Raw genomic sequence first — 19897 nt, 5'->3', positions numbered from 1 at the left:
AGATACTTGATGGTCGTGTGGAGGGTATGGTGATGCGGGGGGTATTTATACTTCTGGTGGCGACTGATTCAACTCTGATGTCAGGACATGGGCACTGCGGGGGAGGATGCTGCTGTGATGAGAGAATAGAGGTGCTTTGATTTGAATAATGGTGTAATCGTGAAGAAAGGCTTGAGATGGATGTATTGCTTAACTACTCTAATCCTAGAAATGTATTCTACACAATAGATCTATCTCTCCACAAAACACTCTCAGGCGGCCCTAGATAACTCTCACGCACACCCCCAAGATCAACCACGATCTTCTCCAAAACGCAATTCTGAGCCCCAAGTCGGACCTTCAGGGTATGCGCCCCAGTCCGTCCAAGATCAAGCGGATGATCACGCTTCCAGACGTTATTCATAACAGACTCGTGCCACCCCTCTGGTAACCCTCCAGGCGTCGAAGGAGGTGAGACCAGGCGATGTGTAGTCGGGGCCCCGTCGTCGAGTTTGATATCATACGTAACCGGGCTGTCTGCGTTGGTGTCTAGAGTAAAAGTAAAGTATAAGCGAGTGGTGGCTGTTGCGTTTGGTGTAAAAGTGATGAATGGGTATTCCAGGTATTCCGAATGTGATGGAGACGCAGTTGCAGTTAGAGCTACAGCGCCAGTGGGTATACGCCCGATGAATGGTAAAANCCGGTAGCTGGAGAGGCTTTGGTTCTGGAATGATGTTGCGTTGATCGAGACATGGGCGTCTGCTTCTACAAAGCCGCTGAAGTCTGTGCTTGGGGTCCTGTTCTTCACAGGGACGTGGATGAGTTCGTAGTCCCCTAGGGAAGAACGTAGATCTAGGAGTATTTCATCGTCGAAGCCATCTGGTACGTTTTTCCAATCGACAGATACCTTGACAAGTTTATCATCTCTCCTAGGCTCAATCGTCCCAGTAGCCGGACTGACTGAAAGCCATTCCTGCGGGGAGGTAATCGTCCAAGCCACAGCCTTGCTTCCACGGCAGTATATCTCGAAAGAGCGCGTCTCTGGCCCACAAGGCTCCAATGGTGGCAGGGTAACCCCAGGCACCAAGTCCCGCCGGCTTGGATGAGTACGGTCCGACTCCTCATTCACAAGGCCCGGCCTGACACCCGGATGACCTTCAACTGCAATACCGATCCATCCGACAATCGGATTCGAGTCTTGACGCGCCTGCACGTAGGACAGACCGGTGATGAGATCTCGAGACGGCGCATGCCAGGTCTCGGTGTACCCATAGTGCGGCTGGCGCATGATATGGTTCCATTTCCCGTTCAGAAGGCCGTGGTATTCCTCGCTCAGGCTGAAGTCTTCGTCGAAGAGGCGGAGCGCTTCATATAGTAAGGGGTTTGCGGTGTTTCGGCGCTGCACTCCGTATAGCTGGTTCTTTGCCTGGGTTACCCNCAGCGCGACGTAGATGTAACTGGCCTTGATGGGGTGGAGGACGAGCTGGAAGTAGGATGGGGCGGTGGTTTCTGGGATCCATTTCTGGACTTCCTCTGCCTGGTCTAGCAATTCCTTCCATTGGCAGAGGATATTGTCTGCTTCGCCGTAGTTGATTAGTGAGAAGGTATCTGCCTCGATGTGCTCGTGCTTTCTCAATGCAACCAAGCGGTCGTACTTTAGCAGCAGCTCTGAGCATCTCCTTGCTTCAGTTTCATGTAGGTGCAGATTCCGCTCAAAGAAGGTATTGAAGAATGACTGCAGCTCGTGCATCTCTAGTGTGTCGATATTCCACGCCAGCGTCATGGCAAAGGTCAGCGGAAGCTCCACGGCCTTGATATCCCCAACGTTAAAGACCCAGATCTGGTCCGCTCCTTGATTATATGTATGCTCGAGCTGCTGCCATACCTTTGCGCAGGAGTTGCTGTTCATCCACTTGTAGCTCCTGGGCGTACCGACATACTCGAGGTGGTAGTAGATCTACACTAGTCAGTGCATCTTTGACTTGACAGGAATACTGGATACTGGCTTACTCCTGCTCTTCCTTTCCTCCTGCCCTCATCACCGCTAGGGAGCCTGCGCACAGTTCCGAAATTATCGTCAGCGAAGAGAAGGGTGATGTCGTCTGGGATCTCGAGGCCGTTCTCATAATATTCCTGGACCTCCTTGTATAGCGCCATCAATTCTACTCTCGTCAGCCGCGTTCCGGTCTGTAGGTCAGAGTCAACATACGAGGTACTCCGTCCTCCTTCCCGTACGCATCACTGATGGCCGCGCGCTGAGTCGAGAGAACCTCCCTCACCACCGCCGTCGGATCTTCCGCATCCATCGCATTGTCACCGTCACCGCGCATGCCCATCGTAAGGTAACTCTCATACCCATTCGACCGTGCGGCCCCTTCCTGGAAGTACCGGGTAATCTTATCCTTATTCTTCAGCCACGACCAGCTCCCTTCGGCTTCGTAGTATGGCTTATCGAACCACTCGTTCATGGCTCGCTGCATAGGCTCGTGGTGCGATGTAGACATCACAATCCCGTACTTATCTGCAGTCTCCTGGTTCAATGGATCATCCATGAAGAAGCTGCTTCCAGGGTGTGGATATCCGAACCACATCGCTGGCCAGAGGAAGTTTGCCTGTACAGTCAAGTCAGACAAGATATGAGACAAAAGTATGTAAGGTGTGGGTTCTGACCTTCAGCCGCAGAAGAAGCTCAAAGACTTTCTTGTAGAACTCGACGTTGTATTTGGGACCGATCTTCTCGTGCACCCATCCTGACAGGGCTGGGGCTTCGTCGTTGATGAAGATGCCTCTGTATTTGACGCTGGGAGGGCCGTCCTTGGTTGTTACATCGTGGGCATAGATACTGCTTGACTTTTTAACTGGCGTATCGGCCCACCAGTACCATCTATCCTAATTACTACGTTCTTCGTTCAAACTCACGGGGAAACTCCAATTTGCTAGGGGTAGTAACTCACGGGGAAACCCCAATTTGCTCAGACAGGGTATAAACACCATATATCGTCCCCCTCTTATCACTACCAGCAATCACCAGGGCCTTCTCCACGCCCGGGATCGGCTTGGCTACTATCTTGGTAGTATAGCACTCCCATTGGCCATCTATGGGAGAGCCATCAAGCTTCCCCTCCTGAACGAGCCTGCGCACCACCGGCGATCGAGTCAGACTCCCGATGATAACAGCAGTGGCGGCCTCTGTCGTAGCCTCTTTCACCATAGGTCGGGAAATGACTTCGGGTGGGTTTTCCCTCGTCACACGGGCAAAGTCCTCGGCAAGGGTATGGGCTGCGATGTGCACTCCCTCGAAGTCCTCGGGGTCGACATATACCGAAGCACCGAGGATGCTAATACTCCCCGGCGAGGGGGTATGGCTTGCGAATTGAGCTGCATACATTGTGAAATAACACAGAAGTGCTATCAAAATACGAAGTCTAATATTCGGGTGTCTAGCCATTTAATATCCCATCCACAATGTTTAATACCATCGCGGGGTGACAGATGCAGGAGAGAGGCCGATGTCGGTTGATTTCCTAATTAGGGTCGGGATGATCTTCTCCAACAAGCAATCCACCACCCGCCCTGATTCAGGACAATCCGGTGCTCGACAATCTTCCCTAAACCCAGAATTCGGGCTGTCACGCTCCGAACAATGCAGGACGGTGTGGGCCGTGGACTCGTGGAGAAACCCCATGGGGAGCGAGCCGGATATGCCACATGTGGTTTAAATAGCTGGTGCCCCGTGGATTGACGGATGTGATCTTGCTCTCTTGTTAAAATATCAAAGTGGTTCACCTTGAAGACTAGTATCACACGATGACCGCCGACGACAAAGCAATCGAGGAAGCTGCGTCGTTCCACGATGAAACGACCCAGAAGAACCGCACCAACCATGACCTGGTGGATAAGGAGGTTGCGAAATATGCCACCGATACCGCCATTGAGGTGGACGAGGCAACTAGCAGTAGGCTGAGGAGGATGATTGACAAGCGTATTCTGGTTGTTATGATGGTCACTTATTTGATCCAGACCATTGATAAAGGGGCGTTGTCTTTTGCGTCCGTCATGGGTATTATTGAGGATACCAATCTTCAGGGGAATCAGGTATGTCCCTTATGCTTGACCAAGTATAAGCTCTCTGCTAATTAGTATAGTATCAATGGTTGACGACAGTTGTCTACCTCGCTATCCTGGTTGTCGAGTTTCCGGTGCGTATACAAGGCAGCGATAAGAGATATTGGATGCTGATGGTTGCAGGAAAACTGGATTCTGCAGCGGGTGCCTATTGCCAAGTGGCTGTCACTTAATATCTTCCTATGGGGGATATGTATCACGCTCATTGCAGCAGTGCCGAATTTCACTGGCCTCGTCATCCTCCGTACGTTCATGGGTGTGTTTGAGACTGTCTGCCAGCCGACGTTCGTGCTGCTGTCTGCCACCTGGTACAAGCGAGAGGAACAATCGAGCGTTATCAACATTTGGTAAGATAGCCAGGTCTATATAAAGTGCTGAAAGTGCTGTCACTTACAGACATAGGATCATGATGAACGGGCTGCAGAACATCCTTGGTGGCCTGATAGCCTACGGCTTCTCGTTCGTCCCCGCCGACTCTCCACTAAAGTCCTGGCAGGCCCTGTTCATGTCTTACGGAATTATAACTGTCATCTGGGCCGTGTTCGTGGGATTATGGATGCCCGACTCGCCGATGAGGGCAAAGTGCTGGACAGAGGAGGACAAGCGACTGATGATCGAGCGAGTGCGCCAGAACCAGACCGGTCTGCAGAATCGAGTCTTTCGCCTCGATCAAGTCCGTGACGCGTTTACTGATCCTCAGCGTAAGTCTGCATTGCCTCCATTCTGTAGAGCAGCTGTTAACCGTTCCAGTGTACGCCTTTGCCATCATCCAGATCTGCACTACGATTCCAGCCGGTGGCATCGGAGCGTACGCCAACATCATCATCAAATCCTTCGGCTACAGCACGCGAGAGACTCAGCTGCTGACCATGGTCAACGGCGCCGTAACCACCATTGCCCTGCTCATCTCTGCATATCTGGACCGCAAGTACCAGCAAACAATCTACATCATGCTCGCATCCCTAGTCCCCTCCGTCATCTGCACATCAGTCCTCATCGGCGTCCCCTTCAGCCCAGCCCGCCGCGTCGGCCTGCTCATCGCCTACTGGTCCTTCTACTCCTTCTTCACACTAACCTCGCTATCCCTCGCCCTGCTCTCCCGCAACGTCGCCGGCCAGACGAAGAAATCCGTCATCATCGCCTCCAACTTCGTCTGCTGGGCCGCAGGTAACTCCATCGGCCCGCAGGTGTTCCGCGATCGAGACGCGCCGCGGTACTACCTCGCCTTCTCGATCCTGCTAGGCTGTTTCGGAATCATGGTGGTTGTGCTCCTTGCGCTGAGGCTGTGGTACGCGGCGCACAACCGCAAGCGCGACAACAGAATTAGGGCTGGGGAGGTCGTGCCGGACGTCAACTACACCCACGCGTTCGAGGACATCACGGACCGCGAGAATCCGCATTTCCGGTATATCTACTAGACTGTAGCCGTTATCTTTACTCGTTGATATTATTTAATTCATTTCATGTAGTTAATGAACGCGAGTCAGTAGGCGACAGAATTGCGGGGTCTACCCCAATTTCCCGATCTGGACCGGTCTCTAAGTCGGTTCCAAGCGAGCCGCCCCAGTTCGGGGTATCTCCGCCCTCCCCAGCTTCTCTCCTGCATCCTCCACACCCAGGACTGCTGGCTGTGTGTGAAGTATGGAGCTGGTGTGGTCGGCGTCTCCCCAGCCAGCCAGGAAGCGGATCTCCCAAGATAAGTCTCTTTTTGTGTTTAGATGCGTCGGCTGATCGCTTTTACCCTGTCAAGAGTGCCGCGCACGCAAGAAGAGATGCTATCATGGGAGCGCTGAAAGTGTGAAACGGGTTGACAAGACTGTTGACGATGAAGGAGATGCTGCTCAACAAATAGTAGACGTTCAGGCGGACGAGTCGAGCCCGCATGCTTACAGCCCTGAATTTGTGCTGGAGGATCCGTCCAAAGCGTGCAAGGCTGCTGGTGGAATTCCACTAGCTCAGTATACGACTCCATCGCATTCTGCTTTGCCCATTTCATCTCGCCATCAAGAGCCTGATAGACAAGACGCGCTGGACCGGTTGGTTTGGGTTAACAAGTACAGACGCAGACCTGCGCCGTCGATCACATCCACACACTGCAAGTATCTCGAGGAGTCGGGGGCTTTTCTTGAGCTGCCCAGGTCCACGACAGACGCCCTTTTGCCAGTATATAATGCTGTGCTGGATGATATAGTCCCAGTAGTAGACGGCGCCACCGTTCTGCGAGATCACAGTAATGGGCGGTGCTCAATCTACCTCGTACGGGCGATATGCCTCGTCATTTGCAAGACCAAGCAGGCCATCCCGTTTCTACGATTAAGTGACAACGGCGCAGTGTTGAAACCACTGGACTTTGCATCCAAATTGCTCTCGGGACTCGATGCAGCTCTGAAAGCAGACCTCGAGCCCGACCGCCTCGTCAAGATCCAGATCCTAGCCCTAATCCACCTCTACAACGACGGACCTTTAGGCATCGAACGCTCCGCATCCTACCTCTCCCAGGCAATTCGCGAAGCCTGGTCCTTATCTTTACATTTGAGCACACCCAGAAAACCAGACCAAGAGCAATGCGATTTTCTTTGGTGGTCGTTGCGCAACTTCGACAGGTTGAACAAGCCTATTACGCGCTCTGGGCCGTTTATGGTTGACGATACCGATATTGGACTCCCTCGTATAAAGCCCAAAGATGACAATTACCGATCTCAACTCATGGGCATTGCCTTAGCACTCGGCGACCTCATGGCCACAGCTACAAAGGCCTACAAGGCCAGCTACACCCGCGCAGCAGACGGATGCGAAGACTTTCCTTCGCTGGACGAGATAATCCCAGGACCGTCATTCAACCGCTTCCACAGGTCACATAAAGGTACAATCATACATTCACAATCCCCCTACCAATATCTTCACCCAGCCTAGACTAAACTAAATAAATATATACGTCCAGCATACCTCGAAACATGGTACCACGCCTCCGCAATGCTCTCCTGCCGCTACAGCGGGCCCCGAAGCACCCAATACACCCGCCGCCTCGCCTCCGCAGACAGAATCGTGCATATCATCACAGCGACAGACCACGGCTTCCCCCCGCTCCCGCTCGTGCCGTATGCAGTGTCCATGGCGACGACGGTGGTGTACCGCGCCTGGCGCGATAAAGTGCGTGATCTGCACTCGACGTACGCGAATCTCTGTCTGTGTTGTGAGGCGCTGGAGGCGTTGAGCGCGTCGTGGACGGGTGCGCGGGGCTTTGCGCGTCTTGCTATGGGGTTGAGGGGGGCTATTATGGATGCTCTTGAGGCAAGGGGATCCGGATCCCCTGGTATTGGGAGCGTGGATCCCCGCCGTCAGATCCAGAGTGGGATTGTTACGGAAACTGGAGAGCCGGCAATACGAACCCCTGTTCCTTGCTACTCAGATCGAGATAGAGATGGAGATGGGGAACCGGTGCAGGTGGAAGGCGGGTATGAGCAGGGCGAGGACTTCTGGGCGGGTCTGGAGAGGGCGTGCTTGCATTTTGATACTTCATTTGATGATTTCCTCGAGTATCGCGGGTTTGGGGATATCGGGGAGTTTGTTCCTGGCGAATATAGCATTCAGCAGGGGGGCAGGGGGTGATTGATTCTTTGTGAAGTTCATTGAGCAGGGCGGCAGTTGACCACCAATAACAAAATTCTTTCGTCTCAATTTATTATTATTATGGAATTCAATGACCTTTTGTGTGGAGCTAAAATGCAACAGGAAATATCACATTGACAGTAACGTCCACTCCTTTGAAGATCAGCGGCCACCCAAAATAAGCATTTTTCAGGCCTTTGGTCTATACTCTATGCTTCGCAGGATGAAGATATGCCAATTGAAAATCGAGCGAAGCTGCTGGAAGCATATGAAGCAGAAATTAAGACGTCTTTTGGGAAATGAAGATAGACGAAAGGATACATATCTTTGTACGCCAAAATTTGTTGTTCGCTAAAGGTACAAACTATTTTAAGACCCTATTTCTTCCCATCCAAGTCTGCAAATAGGTCATACCCAAAGTCCGCGGTGCTATCGTTGAACCGCAGCTTGCGGTCAATTTTCTCGATCTGCTTCACATCCTCGTCGCTTAATTTAAAGTCTCCCTCCAAATTGGCTCTGATACGCTCCGGCGTCTTGGACTTGGGCAGAACCGAGTGGCCCTCGGTGACGCCCCAGGCTATACAGAACCATGGTTAGTCGGACTATATCACAAGTTCTAATGGAGCGAAACATACCAAGGGCGACCTGCGCAGGACTCTTATTGTATTTCTTCGCAATGCTAACGAGCACAGGATCCTCAATCATGCGGCCAATCTTGCCCTCCCGCGAGTAGATCTCGTTCTGGTTTCCGAACGGCGAGTAATGCGTTACATGAATGTTGTTCTGTTTATGCCAGTCGGCGAACGATCGCTGCTGCAGCCATGGATGGCCCTCAAGCTGGTGGACAGCTGGTGGGACGGTGGCATTCTTAAGGAGTCTCTCCATCTCGGCCTTGCTGAAGTTCGAAACGCCAATTGCCTTTACCTTCCCTGTTGAAATGAGCTTCTCCATTGCTTTGTATGTCTGTGGTTCATTGTCAGCTTTCCATATTTATTTATTTTTTATTTTCCTTCTTCTCTTCCTGGAGACCACACATACCTCAATGTAATCGGTATCAACCACATCAGGCCCTCCCTTGTCCGTCTTGGGGAACTGCTCGGACCCCCGCTTGAACGCGACCGGCCAGTGCATGAGAAAAAGGTCAATATAGTCCAGTCCCAAGTCATTCAACGAATCCGCCAGAGCCTGCGACACGTCGTCCGGATGGTGCTTGTTATTCCACAGTTTGGTCGTGAGGAAGATCTCCTCGCGCGGGATGCCGGACTTTCTAATTGCGTTGCCGACTGCCTTTTCCGTTCCATACCTGTGTGCACACGTTAGTGGTGTATTTAAATGGTAGTGTCGATGGTAGGAGGAACGTACACTCGCGCTGTGTCGATATGTCTGTATCCGGCCTTTAGGGCTTCAGCGACGGCGTTCTCCTGTGCGTCTGCGTCTTGCCAGGTGCCGAAGCCCAGGGCCGGGATGGTTTTGCCGGTGTTTAGCTTGAAGGTTGTCATTTTAGCTGATTGTTATTTCTTGTTCCTTTGGTTGATTTTTGATTAATCCTCACGTCTAACTGGTGTGGTGGGCTATTTTTATACCATGTGCTTTACTCGTGATTGACGTCAACCTGATGTAGGCGGGTGACGTTTGTATGAAACGCAATAGACAGATTCGTGATTTTCCGTCCTTGGAAAAGTTCTGGATTATTTCTTTATCTCGTTTCCAAGTTATTAATCTATTTGGATGGGTAATACAAGGCTGATGTTGATATACCCCTGTCAATGCCCATACTATACTAACTACTGCCCCATCCACCACCACCAGCAGTCATAATAACAATCCGATCATGCGCAGCCACAGAGATCGTATTCTTCCCCCCAATATTCACCGTATGATCCTCCCCGGTCTCCAAATCCTTCGTAATCCACAAATTCATCCCAGGCTCCGCATCCTCGCCCCCCTCAAGCCCATACGGCCGATGCACCCTTCGCTCCGACAAAATCGAACACTCCATCGGCGTCAGGAACTCAATCTCCCTCACAACACCCTCCCCACCAGGATTCCTCCCCTTCCCACCAGACCCCGACCGCAGCGTAAACTGCCGCAGCAGCGTCGGGTACCGCTTCTCTAGGATCTCCGGGTCCGTGATCCGCGTGTTCGTCATGTGCACGTGGATCCCAGACTCCCCAGCCCAGGTTGGCCCTGCGCCGCTCCCGCCAGCAATCGTCTCGTAGTACCCGAAGCCCGGGATCTCCTTGCCGGATTCGGCATCTTGCTTTGCGTTCGTCCCAAAGGTGAGGTTGTTGCAGCATCCCTGGGACGCGGCGCAGGCGCGGAACGCCTTGAAGACGACGTCCGTTACGCGCTGGGAGGTTACGACGTTTCCGCCCACGACGGCGGCGTTCTTTGTTGGGGAGAGTAGGCATGAGGGCGGTACTTGGATGTCGATCGGGGCTAGGCAGCCCTGGTTCAGTGGCATGTCGGCGTTGATCATGCATCGCAGGCAGTAGATGATAGCGGAATGTGTGATGGCGATAGGGGCGTTCCAGGCGCCGTATACTTGTGGACCGGTGCCGGCGAAGTCGAAGACTGCGGACCCGTCGTCGCCGTTTATGGTGACCTTCAACTTGATTGGCGTGCCGTCGTCCATGTAGTCTACCGCTTGTAAAGGCTTTCCTTCGAATCGGTGGTACAAGTCCTTTAGAAGGTTGCGCACGGCGGTTTCGGCTGTGGCTTGGATGGCATACATGTATTTCTGGACGGTCCCTACACCGTACTCGGCGAAGAGAGCTTGGATCAGGGTGATCCCGCGCGTGTTTGCTGCGATCTGGGCTTTGAGGTCGGACATGTTGTCACTGATGCATCTTGCCCCCGAGCAACCTGGGTGCTCTGCTGGCTTCTTTACCAGGAGCTCGATCATTCGTTCTTCATCGAAGACGCCGTTACTGACGACCTTGTCTCCTTCAATCGCTGCACCCTCTTGCCACAGCTCGGTGGACTTTGGTGGCATGGATCCAGGTAGAATCCCGCCAATGTCGGCGTGGTGACCTCGCGATGCGACGTAGAACATAATTTCGCTACCGCCTGGTCTGTCGAATACGGGTGTAATTACCTACCCTATTTAGCATTGATTTAGTGAGTATTATAGATGATCTTACTGTGATATCAGGCAGGTGAGTCCCGCCACAGCTAGGATGGTTTGCAACCAAAACATCGCCGTCTTTGAGATTCCCTAGCCATTTCTGGTGCTGATATCGGACTGCGAACTGCATGGAACCAAGGTGGACAGGGACGTGCGGTGCATTGGCCACAAGGCCACCGTCCGGTGAGAATAGAGCGCAGGAAAAGTCAAGGCGTTCTTTAATATTCGTAGAAACGGACGTTTTCTGAAGCGTCCGGCCCATTTGCTCTGCGATAGACATAAAGCGGTGCCCGAAGATGCTGAGCTTGATTGTATCTATGCCGGAAGACGCGGCTTCTTCCGTGGTAGATTTCGTTTCTTTCAGATCAATGACAATACATGTCTCCAAGACATTGGCTACGGCATCAGGCACAACAACAATGGTCTGCGTGTTGTCGATGATAATCGCAGGACCATGGATGCGAGAGCTCTTCTCAATCTTGTCGAGCTGATACACCGGAGTCTCTAAGCGCTCCTTTTGGCCGTCAAAGTATGTTTTTGTGGTAAGGTCCGGAGAGGTAGTAATGTCGTGCAATGAGGCCTCACGCAGTTGTACGAGCGGGCTCTTCTCATCTCGCACTTTCGACGCAGCAATCGTACGAACACGAATGTCATCCACTAAAACAGGTCGGTCCGAGTTGAACCCAAACTCCCTGCGATGCCGTTCTCGGAATGATTCAAGGAAATCAGAATGATCTTCCGGTTCCAGTATCATCAGGCTAGTGTCGGAGCCGTCATATCGCAAGTTCAGATAGCGTTCGTGTCGGACCTGATCTGGGGAGAACCCTTGATCTTTCATATCTGCAACCGAAGCCTCAGTCATCTCGCCCAGCTTCTTGGTAAGCTCTGACTTCGAAGACTCGTACTGTGTGGATAGAGGTTCCTGAGATTCTTTGACGACTTCGGCCAATGCTAGACCATATGCAGAAAGAACCGAGGAGAACTTGTGAATGATAATGCGAGATATTCCGAGCGATGCAGCCACGGGGCAGGCATGTTGACCCCCAGCGCCACCAAAGGACGCGAGGTGGTGTGTCCCGGTCTCGAATCCCCGGGCCTCAGTCAGGTTCCTAATTGGCCGGGCCATGGACTCATCGGCAACCTTCAGAAATCCAAGGGCAACCTCTTCCGCTGAATATTGCGACTCGCCCTTCTGTTTCCGTTCGGCGTTAACCTTGTCAGTCAATTCGTTGAATAGCCGGGTAGTAACTTCGATATCAAGCGGTTGGTCTTCACTTGGGCCGAAGATGTGGGGGAAGAACTCCGGCAGCAGACGTCCAAGGAAGAGGTTTGCATCGGTGACAGTCAAAGGCCCTCCTTTGCGATAGCATGCAGGACCCGGATGGGCCGACGCTGACTCCGGTCCGACGTAGAACAGACCGTTACGCCAGTTTAGAATTGAGCCGCCTCCTGCAGCCACCGTGTTAATATCCAGCTGGGGTGACTGGATTTGAACTCCAGCCAGCTTAGAGCCAAATACGTGCTCCAAGTGGCCGTCGAAGCGAGAAACGTCGGTTGATGTACCACCCATATCGAATCCAATCACCGGCGTCTTCTCGACTGCGTCCCAGCTGGTCGCTGCAAACCCGACAACACCTGCGGCAGGGCCAGAAAGGATAGCCTTGAGGCCACTGAACTTCCGAAAATCGACCAAGCCACCGTCAGATTGCATGAATTCGAATCTACAGGTATGCTGGTTGGCAAGCCCGCCTTCAAAGCTGGAAGATATGGAATCGATGTAGGTCTTGATTACAGGGGTCAGATACGCATCCGCCGCTGCAGACATGCCTCGGGGTACAATCTTGATCATCGGCTGCAGCTTTGAAGACAGAGTCACCGAAAACCCCATACTCTCGGCCATTTCTCCGATAAGGCGTTCGTGCTCTGGATAAGCATACGAATGCACCAAGGCAACGGACAGCGACTGGTATCCTTTCTCCTTCAAGTTCTCGAGTGCCGGACGCACTTTCTCGATATCCAATTCCTTGACAACGCGGAATTTCTCACCAGTGACACCCTCCACAAGTCTGGAATCGGAGAAACAGTCCTTATCTGAAAGCGGATGACATGGGACAATTCGCTCATCAATCTCCACCACCGCCTCGGGGAGTACACCAGGCCGAGCCATCGTCAGATCAAAGATATTCGGGCGCGATTGGTCCCCTATCCGTAGGAGATCCCGAAAACCCTTGGTGGTCAGAAGCGCAGACCGAGCGCCTTTCCGTTCGAGCAGGGCGTTTGTGGCAACTGTTGTTCCCATCCGCAGGCTCTCTATGGGTCCCAGTTCCAATGGCTTTCCTCGAGGGTGCGGCTTCCCTGTAACCATCTCCAGAACCTGGCGGACACCTTCTGTCGGCGCATCTTGGTAGTGTGCGGGGTCGACGGAGAGCAGCTTCAAGATGATATCGGGGCGACCGGGGACGACGGCGTGGACGTCCGTGAAAGTGCCCCCGCGGTCTATTGAGATTGTTATTCTGCCGTCTTCAGCCATGGTTGCCTCTCACTGTCTCCGTTGGACGTCTCCTGAGCCTGGATGTTGATGGGGGGAAATAGTGGGGGGCATGAGGGGCATCAATTAGTAATCAGATTTATGGGGTCAAGCTGACGACATTATCGTATACTGCCGGCAAACACCGCCTTCTCTCTGGAATTGTGCAATAGCACCTTGGATTATATTTTCACTAGTGATACAATTCTATCTAGTTTACAGCCTCTAGTACTTGGTGTAACGCAAGTAGGGCTTCATCTCGCGGACCTCACCAAACTTCTTCTTCGCGTCCTCCGTAGAGACGGAAGGCGGGACGATCACGTCCTCGCCAACCTGCCAGTTGATCGGGGTCGCAATCCCCTTCTTGTCGGCAGTCTGGAGAGAGTCGATAACACGCAGCACCTCTGCGGAGTTACGGCCAGTAGACGCGGGGTAGCTCATTGTCAGACGGATCTTCTTGGCAGGGTCGATGATGAAGACGGAGCGGATGGTGAAAGCAATGCCCTTCTCGGCAAGGTTGGCCAGCTCCGACTCGTCGATCATGTCATACAGCCATGCGACCTTTCGGTCAGCATCACCAATGATCGGGAATTGAACGTCACTGCTGGTGACCTCGTTGATGTCCTTGATCCACTGGTCGTGGGAGCCGATGTCGTTGGCGCTCTACCTAAGAGTCAATACAAACTCAGCGATCAGGCTAGAAGGCACGTACAAGTCCAATCATTTTAACGCCGCGCTGAGCAAATTCACCCGACAGCTTTGCGAATGCACCGAGTTCAGTTGTGCAAACAGGTGTGAAATCGGCAGGGTGGGAGAAAAGGATGGCCCAGCTGTTGTCGATCCATTGGTGGAAGTCAATCTCGCCCTGGGTAGTTGTAGCTTGGAAGTTGGGGGCTACAATTATGTTAGCAATCCAAATTGGTTCAGGTGCGACATGCAAACTGACCAGTTGAGCCTAGACGCAGACGCGGTTGCTCTCGAGGAAGATTGCTGAGAAACCGGGTAGCGAGGGGCTGGCCGATGCGTGCGGAGATGGGGGTTTTGCACCACGGAGCAGCCTTCGACAGCGTGCTCAGGGTTCGGAAAGTAGTGCGAGGGAAGAAAGAAGACATTTTGAGTGCTTAGCTTGAAGGGGAAAAAAATCCAATGGCAATTGAAAGTAGAGTGAAGTCAAGAGGTGGTGAAAGTTGACGCAATGCCTTGCAAGACGTTTGTTGTTTACCGCCTCCCCCACCGCTCTTAAGTCGGGCAATATAGGCTTCTGTCTCCGCCATCCCTCCTTCAGTGTCCAACAATTTTGCAATATTCAAGTCTTTCTACGCTTAAGATGATCTCCAGTGGAATCTCGGAGATGTGACATTTGGGCTAGGTTTATTATGAAGTAGATAAGTAAAGTTTAGGAAGATAGCCATAGTTAGGCGGACTCTATGTCAAGTATATATAATGTCTGCCAACCGATACCTGCAGTAAGTTAAACTACCCCAAACCTTTATATATATTAAAAAGAAAGGAACAAACAACGCTACAACCCAGTTACATGTACATGAACGGGGTTTAACAACAGCACGAGAGATTGATTTTCTCAAGTGAAGCTGTCTCAATGTTTATGTCGGTCGATAGGGAGCGACGCTAGTCCGCTCTGGGCCATCCAGGCTGCTCCCCGCTCCGCCAGGTGGTCAACGCGTGGATATCAAGAAGCCCATTAGTTAAACGAGCTTATATATGACTAGACATTGACCATCTCTCTTTTTCGGACCCATTCAAGTGGTACGGCTCTCAGACAATAACACCCCGTTCCAAGCGGACGCTGTCAAATATCTGCCAAGCATCCAAAAGCAGCGCACTAACAAGCGAAGACGAGCGATCTTCAAGGCTAAATGACACGCCACGCCAACCAAGAAAGCGAAGCAGTGCAAGACTTTCATAACGAGCGACCGAATACACGACGGAGCCACCATCAAGAGCATCGTGCCTCCCAGAGCCCAGTTATGATAGGCTCGTTGCACTCCCGCTCGTATTCGCCAACTAGGCTAAGCCCAAGCTGTCAGATCGGCATCATGGCTGATCTTGAAAGCCTCAACTCCTGCGCTTCTGCGCTTTTTTGACTTCTCTTCTCAGCTGAACGATGTGCATAAATAGGGCGTCTGCCATGCGTGTCTTTATCCCTCAAGGAGGAATGACCGCCAACGCAACGACGTGAACTCGAGTTTCCGACGCTGTGAAGATGGACTCAGACACCAATGGGACCGGCCGTGGTCTTCCCAATCCCATTTTATCTCTTCAGCTGTACCGTCGTTGCTTCAAGGGACGCAAGCAGCTCTTCTCACAATCCAATGATGCGGCCGCGAACTACTTTATCACAAACCCCGTCCCGCACAAACACAGTAACAGCTGGAGGCCTGTCTTCTACCGTGGAGATAACCCAAAGTATACACCGGACGCAACTGCCATCGGGCGTGCCCGCCGCTCAGCAATGTGGGGGACATTCCGAGTATGGCTTGGCGACGGGGTGCAAGAGGTTCTTGATAACGAGAGGCGTCGACAAGAGAGACGGAAGGCCGAACGGAAGAATAAATGGAGAAAGCTGGTTGGGAAGAAGGAGAGACCAGTAGATGTCGAGGATGAGAAGGAGGTACAAGGAATGGTGGTGATGTTTCGGATGCAGAGGACTGGGTTCCTTACTCGGAGTCTTGAGCTGGAAGTCCAGGGTGTGCGCTATCGTTGGTCTGGAACGAGGATGTTTGCTACGGGTTTCATGAAGAGGTTCAAGGGGTGGTCACATAGTATGAAGGTGAGTGGTCGACATAATTCTTTTGCGTTTTGCTGCTGCGTTTCACTAACCACACCATCGCTGTAGCTCATTCGCATGTCCGACCGCGCACTCATTGCAACATTCGAAAAAGATCTGATAGGACCTCGGAGATCGATCAAGACCGGTCGTCCACCGAATAAATCGAAGAGAGCCATAGGGAATTTTCGGATCTACGATCGCTCCGGTGATATTACCAGGCAACCAATGCGCACCGAGCAGGATCAACTGACTAGCGTGATGGCGCACATTGATGCAGCCACCACCAAGCCGTCTGACATTAAGGACGAGAAGGATCTAAACCCTGGCGGAGTTCATTCGGGCAATCTCACCGAGGAAGCGATTGTATTCACATGTTGGATTGCCGTTGAAGCTGAGCACCGGCTCCGCTACAAGATTCCTGATTTCATCGAAGAAGTTGGAGAGGAAATGGATGGTGGTTAATCTTGAAGCAGTGGATGGGCCAGGTAGATTGGAGATAGCTTTGGAACTAGCGGTCATTATTGCTCTTTTGTATTTCGGATATTCAAACATATTCATGGTATTTGATTTAATCACAGCAATAATAATGGACTCGCTGAAGCGTACATTCAGAAAATAGAAGCGCAGTGAATCGCTAAGAGCAGGCACATGATCCTCCAAACTCCCTTTGGAACACAAACCAAGCATCCCTTTCCCCCCTCAGCATGAAACTGAAAAGATTGCGTCCAGCTGGGACCGTCGCATCTCACTATACTTATTCTGCATCCAGAAACACGTCTGGACCCATCTCACTGCAGGAAAGTCTCTCTCATAGCCGACCAGGATATCCTGTACCTGTTTCTTCACAGCCACGTCCTCTGCTGCCGTCCACGCCATCACAAGAGAAACAGGCATGAAGCTTGCTCCAAAAGGTCGGTATCGATCTGCAAGCCGTGCAAGCCAAATTGTTTCGTTAATCAAATCGGCTGCTTCATCAGCGAGCGAACTGCTGTTTGGGTCGAAAATGCGTGTCACCAAGTTCAAAACAAGAGCAAGGCAGATTAACATTGAATACGCGGCTTGCGGACGTGTATGAAGCCTTGACTGTGTGACACCAGATGAATCCATATCTGCGATCTTGTCGAGTACCGACCGCATCGTTACGCAATCGGCAAGAAGTTGGTTATATGCGCTGTGGATTTCGATAAGGTGCAGACCCGGATCCCGGAGCCATTGTGTAATCTGGGCCATTGTATAGAATTGCAGGCTTGGGATGCAGCCGCCATGGTTGCTGAGGATTGGTCGTCTCGGCTCATATGATTTGGCAATCGCCCAGAACCAAGACCCAAGAGGCGCGCTAGGATCGATAATACTTTGCATGACCTGTGTATTGAATTAGAAATATGTACGAGAAGCATTATGGCTCCAAAACTCATACCACTGGCATGCTCAAGGTGACAATCATGTTGTCTTCGAACTTCCCTCTCCCGGCTTGGGAGATTGCTGCGTTGAGGATTTGTGCGAGGATTTCTCCGTGGTTTGCAAAATGGTCATCTGGTGTTCCAACCCAACTCTGCAACGGTTAGGTATCGTGGCTTCTTGACTTTGCGATTTAGCTAACCTGGCAGATCATCATCAGGTAGATGGCACACACAGTGTGTATTGACTTTGTTTGCACCGGGTCACTCAAACACGTTCGCAGAGCTTTCCAGCCTTTGACATATCGCGCGATTGCGTCTGGATAATTTTGCCGCGTGCGCAGAGCTTTTACAGCGCTGGTCACCGCGCCTATCGCTGCGTCTAGGGCCGGGCTGGACCCAATGCGTCGGGGGAGATTCTCGAGAAACGGGCCATACCACGTCACATCGTACCGGACGTCAGTCACTTGCAGAACTTCTATAAAGTCTCTGGTAATGTCCAGTGTGTCGTTGCTTGGGATTTGTGTTGTGCGCGATAACATGATAGCGCCTTGGCCTTTGGAGGAGTAGCCCTCCTTGAACGTGAATCTTCTCTGCCCAGACCCCACGCAAGGTATCTGGAGACGAGTGCATCTCGTACACGCAGGCTTGAGTTGATCGCACTACATGAACTTAGCGAGGCTTTCAGCTTCGGTCTTTGCGAGGTTCTATGTACCTTCTTTTTTTGTCTGCGGCAGGCATCGCAACCACGACTGGAGGGAACACCGGGCATACTGCTGGTCTGTTCAGGCTCAGAGCGGGAGGTGGGGGATCGCTTTTAAAGTGATGACCGTGGAGCCATCACTAAACTAACAAAATAACAGCACCTGGCATCTGGCACTGGCAGGCATTATTTAAAGATTAAGATTCTTCAACTGACTCGCAGCCCGTTGCATCATTTGTTGCTTGGCCGGAATCCTGGGCCGCCATCGCGCTGACCTTCCGCATGGGCGGCTCCAAGCCACGCTGGTCATGATGGCGAGATTTGATCAATCAGCTCCATGGACCATGGGGGCCAAGTTATGGAGTCCTGGACGTCAATATCCGTTCTCCTTTTTAATGTACTCCGTATGTTGATTGTTGGATCGTTGGTCAATAACTGACGCTCCACCAACTGCCACAGATCGATTGGATTCGAGATTCTCCACCCCTTTTCTTCACAATGCAATTTCCACCAGCACGGCCATCGAGGCACGATCTTATCCGTTTTTGGCTCTTTGTATCGATTTTGGCCCCATCCGCCAAATTGCGATGTTGGCAGATGTCTTAAACCTTGGGCGATGCTGGGCCAGAGATAGCCGGGTTCCGTCTAGGCTGTCTCTCCTCGTTGGTTCGTGCTCCCAGCGATCGACACCGCTAACCAGCAGTCCAACAGCGACAAAGCGTTCCGGCTGTCTACTCGGTGCTCAGAGACCAGAGTACAGACGACAGGGGCTTGTTGGCAACTGTCCTGGTTGGTAGGGCCGAGAAATACCCACCACGAGATCTGTCAAGCTGGAGTCCTTCTGGCCCGTGCAACATGGGGGGAAGGCCGCGGCACTGCCCCCTTCGCTGTATCCAGCGCTTTCTTTCAGCGAAAACATAGCCAGGCTGAGACGGTAATAATAGCACATTTTTGACATTCACATTTCGAGCTTCCCTGAATGGGCAATATGTTACTGCAAGCTCGCAAGGCGACCTGGACATGGGCCACTGAGACTCTCGCCCTTGTGAAATGGGCTGTGATTTCCGTACGACATATCCATTACTTGTATCTATCTACGGAGGAGCAATTCTTCACGAGGCCTGCCTCCGTATCCCCGCGGGTCCGCGCCTCCGAGGGGTGGGATCGGCCCAGAACCAAATTGTTGCCTGCACCACGTTTCTCTTAACACCCGTCATTCTCTTGGACAACGTCCGAACAACTTTATTTCGGCCAGCGCCACTTAGATCACCCCGCAGAATTGTTGTATACGCGAGTTCGCGGCGACACGCCGAGTCTCTTGGAACATCTGTCGCATTCATCAGTTCTGGCCAGTTTCACTGAATTTTAGAAACAAGTAGAAGCAAGGAGCAATTATCATCGGCCGATATTTCATGCTCAGTTCGCCTCCTGAAATGTGTTGATTTTCGCCTCCGCTCCATGAAACTGCATAGGGCGCCTGAAATTCCAAAGACACTAGAATGGCTGTCCCACGGTAATCATTTCCCCTACGAGCCGACGAAACAGGAAGTGTTGATGGTTGGACAAATATAGCCAACAGACTCTCCGCATCAGGGTCTGAAGTTCGCGTGTGCGGCCGCTGGTGCGCCGACGCCGAGTC

General features: G+C 52.1%; 8 protein-coding genes across 8 annotated transcripts; 3 read left to right on the top strand and 5 right to left on the bottom strand.

The window, feature by feature from the left end:
- Nucleotides 1-217: 217 nt before the first annotated feature.
- Nucleotides 218-3367, bottom strand: ASPSYDRAFT_57550 (uncharacterized protein; the record flags this gene model as incomplete). The annotated part of the gene is made up of 5 exons (XM_040849386.1): nt 218-1936; nt 1990-2141; nt 2189-2591; nt 2650-2863; nt 2934-3367. The coding sequence occupies 5 exons, from the start codon at nt 3365-3367 to the stop codon at nt 218-220; spliced, it is 2922 nt and encodes a 973-aa protein (XP_040703899.1).
- Nucleotides 3368-3786: 419 nt separating this feature from the next.
- Nucleotides 3787-5539, top strand: ASPSYDRAFT_201287 (uncharacterized protein; the record flags this gene model as incomplete). The annotated part of the gene is made up of 5 exons (XM_040843796.1): nt 3787-4074; nt 4125-4178; nt 4228-4451; nt 4507-4805; nt 4855-5539. The coding sequence occupies 5 exons, from the start codon at nt 3787-3789 to the stop codon at nt 5520-5522; spliced, it is 1533 nt and encodes a 510-aa protein (XP_040703898.1). The 3' UTR covers nt 5523-5539.
- A 1498-nt stretch (nt 5540-7037) lies between these two features.
- Nucleotides 7038-7818, top strand: ASPSYDRAFT_921394 (uncharacterized protein). The gene has a single exon (XM_040852613.1). It carries the CDS (start codon nt 7078-7080, stop codon nt 7711-7713), a length of 636 nt encoding a protein of 211 aa, XP_040703897.1. The 5' UTR covers nt 7038-7077; the 3' UTR covers nt 7714-7818.
- Nucleotides 7819-8007: 189 nt separating this feature from the next.
- Nucleotides 8008-9238, bottom strand: ASPSYDRAFT_44489 (aldo/keto reductase). Its single transcript, XM_040846854.1, has 4 exons — nt 9076-9238; nt 8752-9016; nt 8349-8676; nt 8008-8290 (listed from the first exon to the last, which is right to left on the bottom strand). The coding sequence occupies exons 1-4, from the start codon at nt 9210-9212 to the stop codon at nt 8091-8093; spliced, it is 930 nt and encodes a 309-aa protein (XP_040703896.1). The 5' UTR covers nt 9213-9238; the 3' UTR covers nt 8008-8090.
- Nucleotides 9239-9493: 255 nt separating this feature from the next.
- On the bottom strand, nt 9494-13370 carry ASPSYDRAFT_88970 (5-oxoprolinase; the record flags this gene model as incomplete). The annotated part of the gene is made up of 2 exons (XM_040852092.1): nt 9494-10810; nt 10857-13370. The coding sequence occupies 2 exons, from the start codon at nt 13368-13370 to the stop codon at nt 9494-9496; spliced, it is 3831 nt and encodes a 1276-aa protein (XP_040703895.1).
- Nucleotides 13371-13592: 222 nt separating this feature from the next.
- On the bottom strand, nt 13593-14479 carry ASPSYDRAFT_148553 (peroxiredoxin; the record flags this gene model as incomplete). Its single annotated transcript, XM_040841822.1, has 3 exons — nt 13593-14030; nt 14080-14261; nt 14314-14479. The coding sequence occupies 3 exons, from the start codon at nt 14477-14479 to the stop codon at nt 13593-13595; spliced, it is 786 nt and encodes a 261-aa protein (XP_040703894.1).
- A 1112-nt stretch (nt 14480-15591) lies between these two features.
- On the top strand, nt 15592-16620 carry ASPSYDRAFT_57545 (uncharacterized protein; the record flags this gene model as incomplete). Its single annotated transcript, XM_040849385.1, has 2 exons — nt 15592-16158; nt 16225-16620. 2 exons carry the CDS (start codon nt 15592-15594, stop codon nt 16618-16620), a joined length of 963 nt encoding a protein of 320 aa, XP_040703893.1.
- ASPSYDRAFT_921208 (Zn(II)2Cys6 transcription factor domain-containing protein) lies at nt 16541-18817 on the bottom strand. Its single transcript, XM_040852611.1, has 4 exons — nt 18271-18817; nt 17759-18217; nt 17576-17710; nt 16541-17520 (listed from the first exon to the last, which is right to left on the bottom strand). The coding sequence occupies exons 1-4, from the start codon at nt 18325-18327 to the stop codon at nt 16858-16860; spliced, it is 1314 nt and encodes a 437-aa protein (XP_040703892.1). The 5' UTR covers nt 18328-18817; the 3' UTR covers nt 16541-16857.
- Between the last annotated feature and the right edge of the window lie 1080 nt (nt 18818-19897).

The sequence above is a fragment of the Aspergillus sydowii genome (genome assembly GCF_001890705.1).
Source record: "Aspergillus sydowii CBS 593.65 unplaced genomic scaffold ASPSYscaffold_4, whole genome shotgun sequence".
Classification (NCBI taxonomy): domain Eukaryota; kingdom Fungi; phylum Ascomycota; class Eurotiomycetes; order Eurotiales; family Aspergillaceae; genus Aspergillus; species Aspergillus sydowii.
This window is presented reverse-complemented; position numbering and strand designations above follow the sequence as displayed.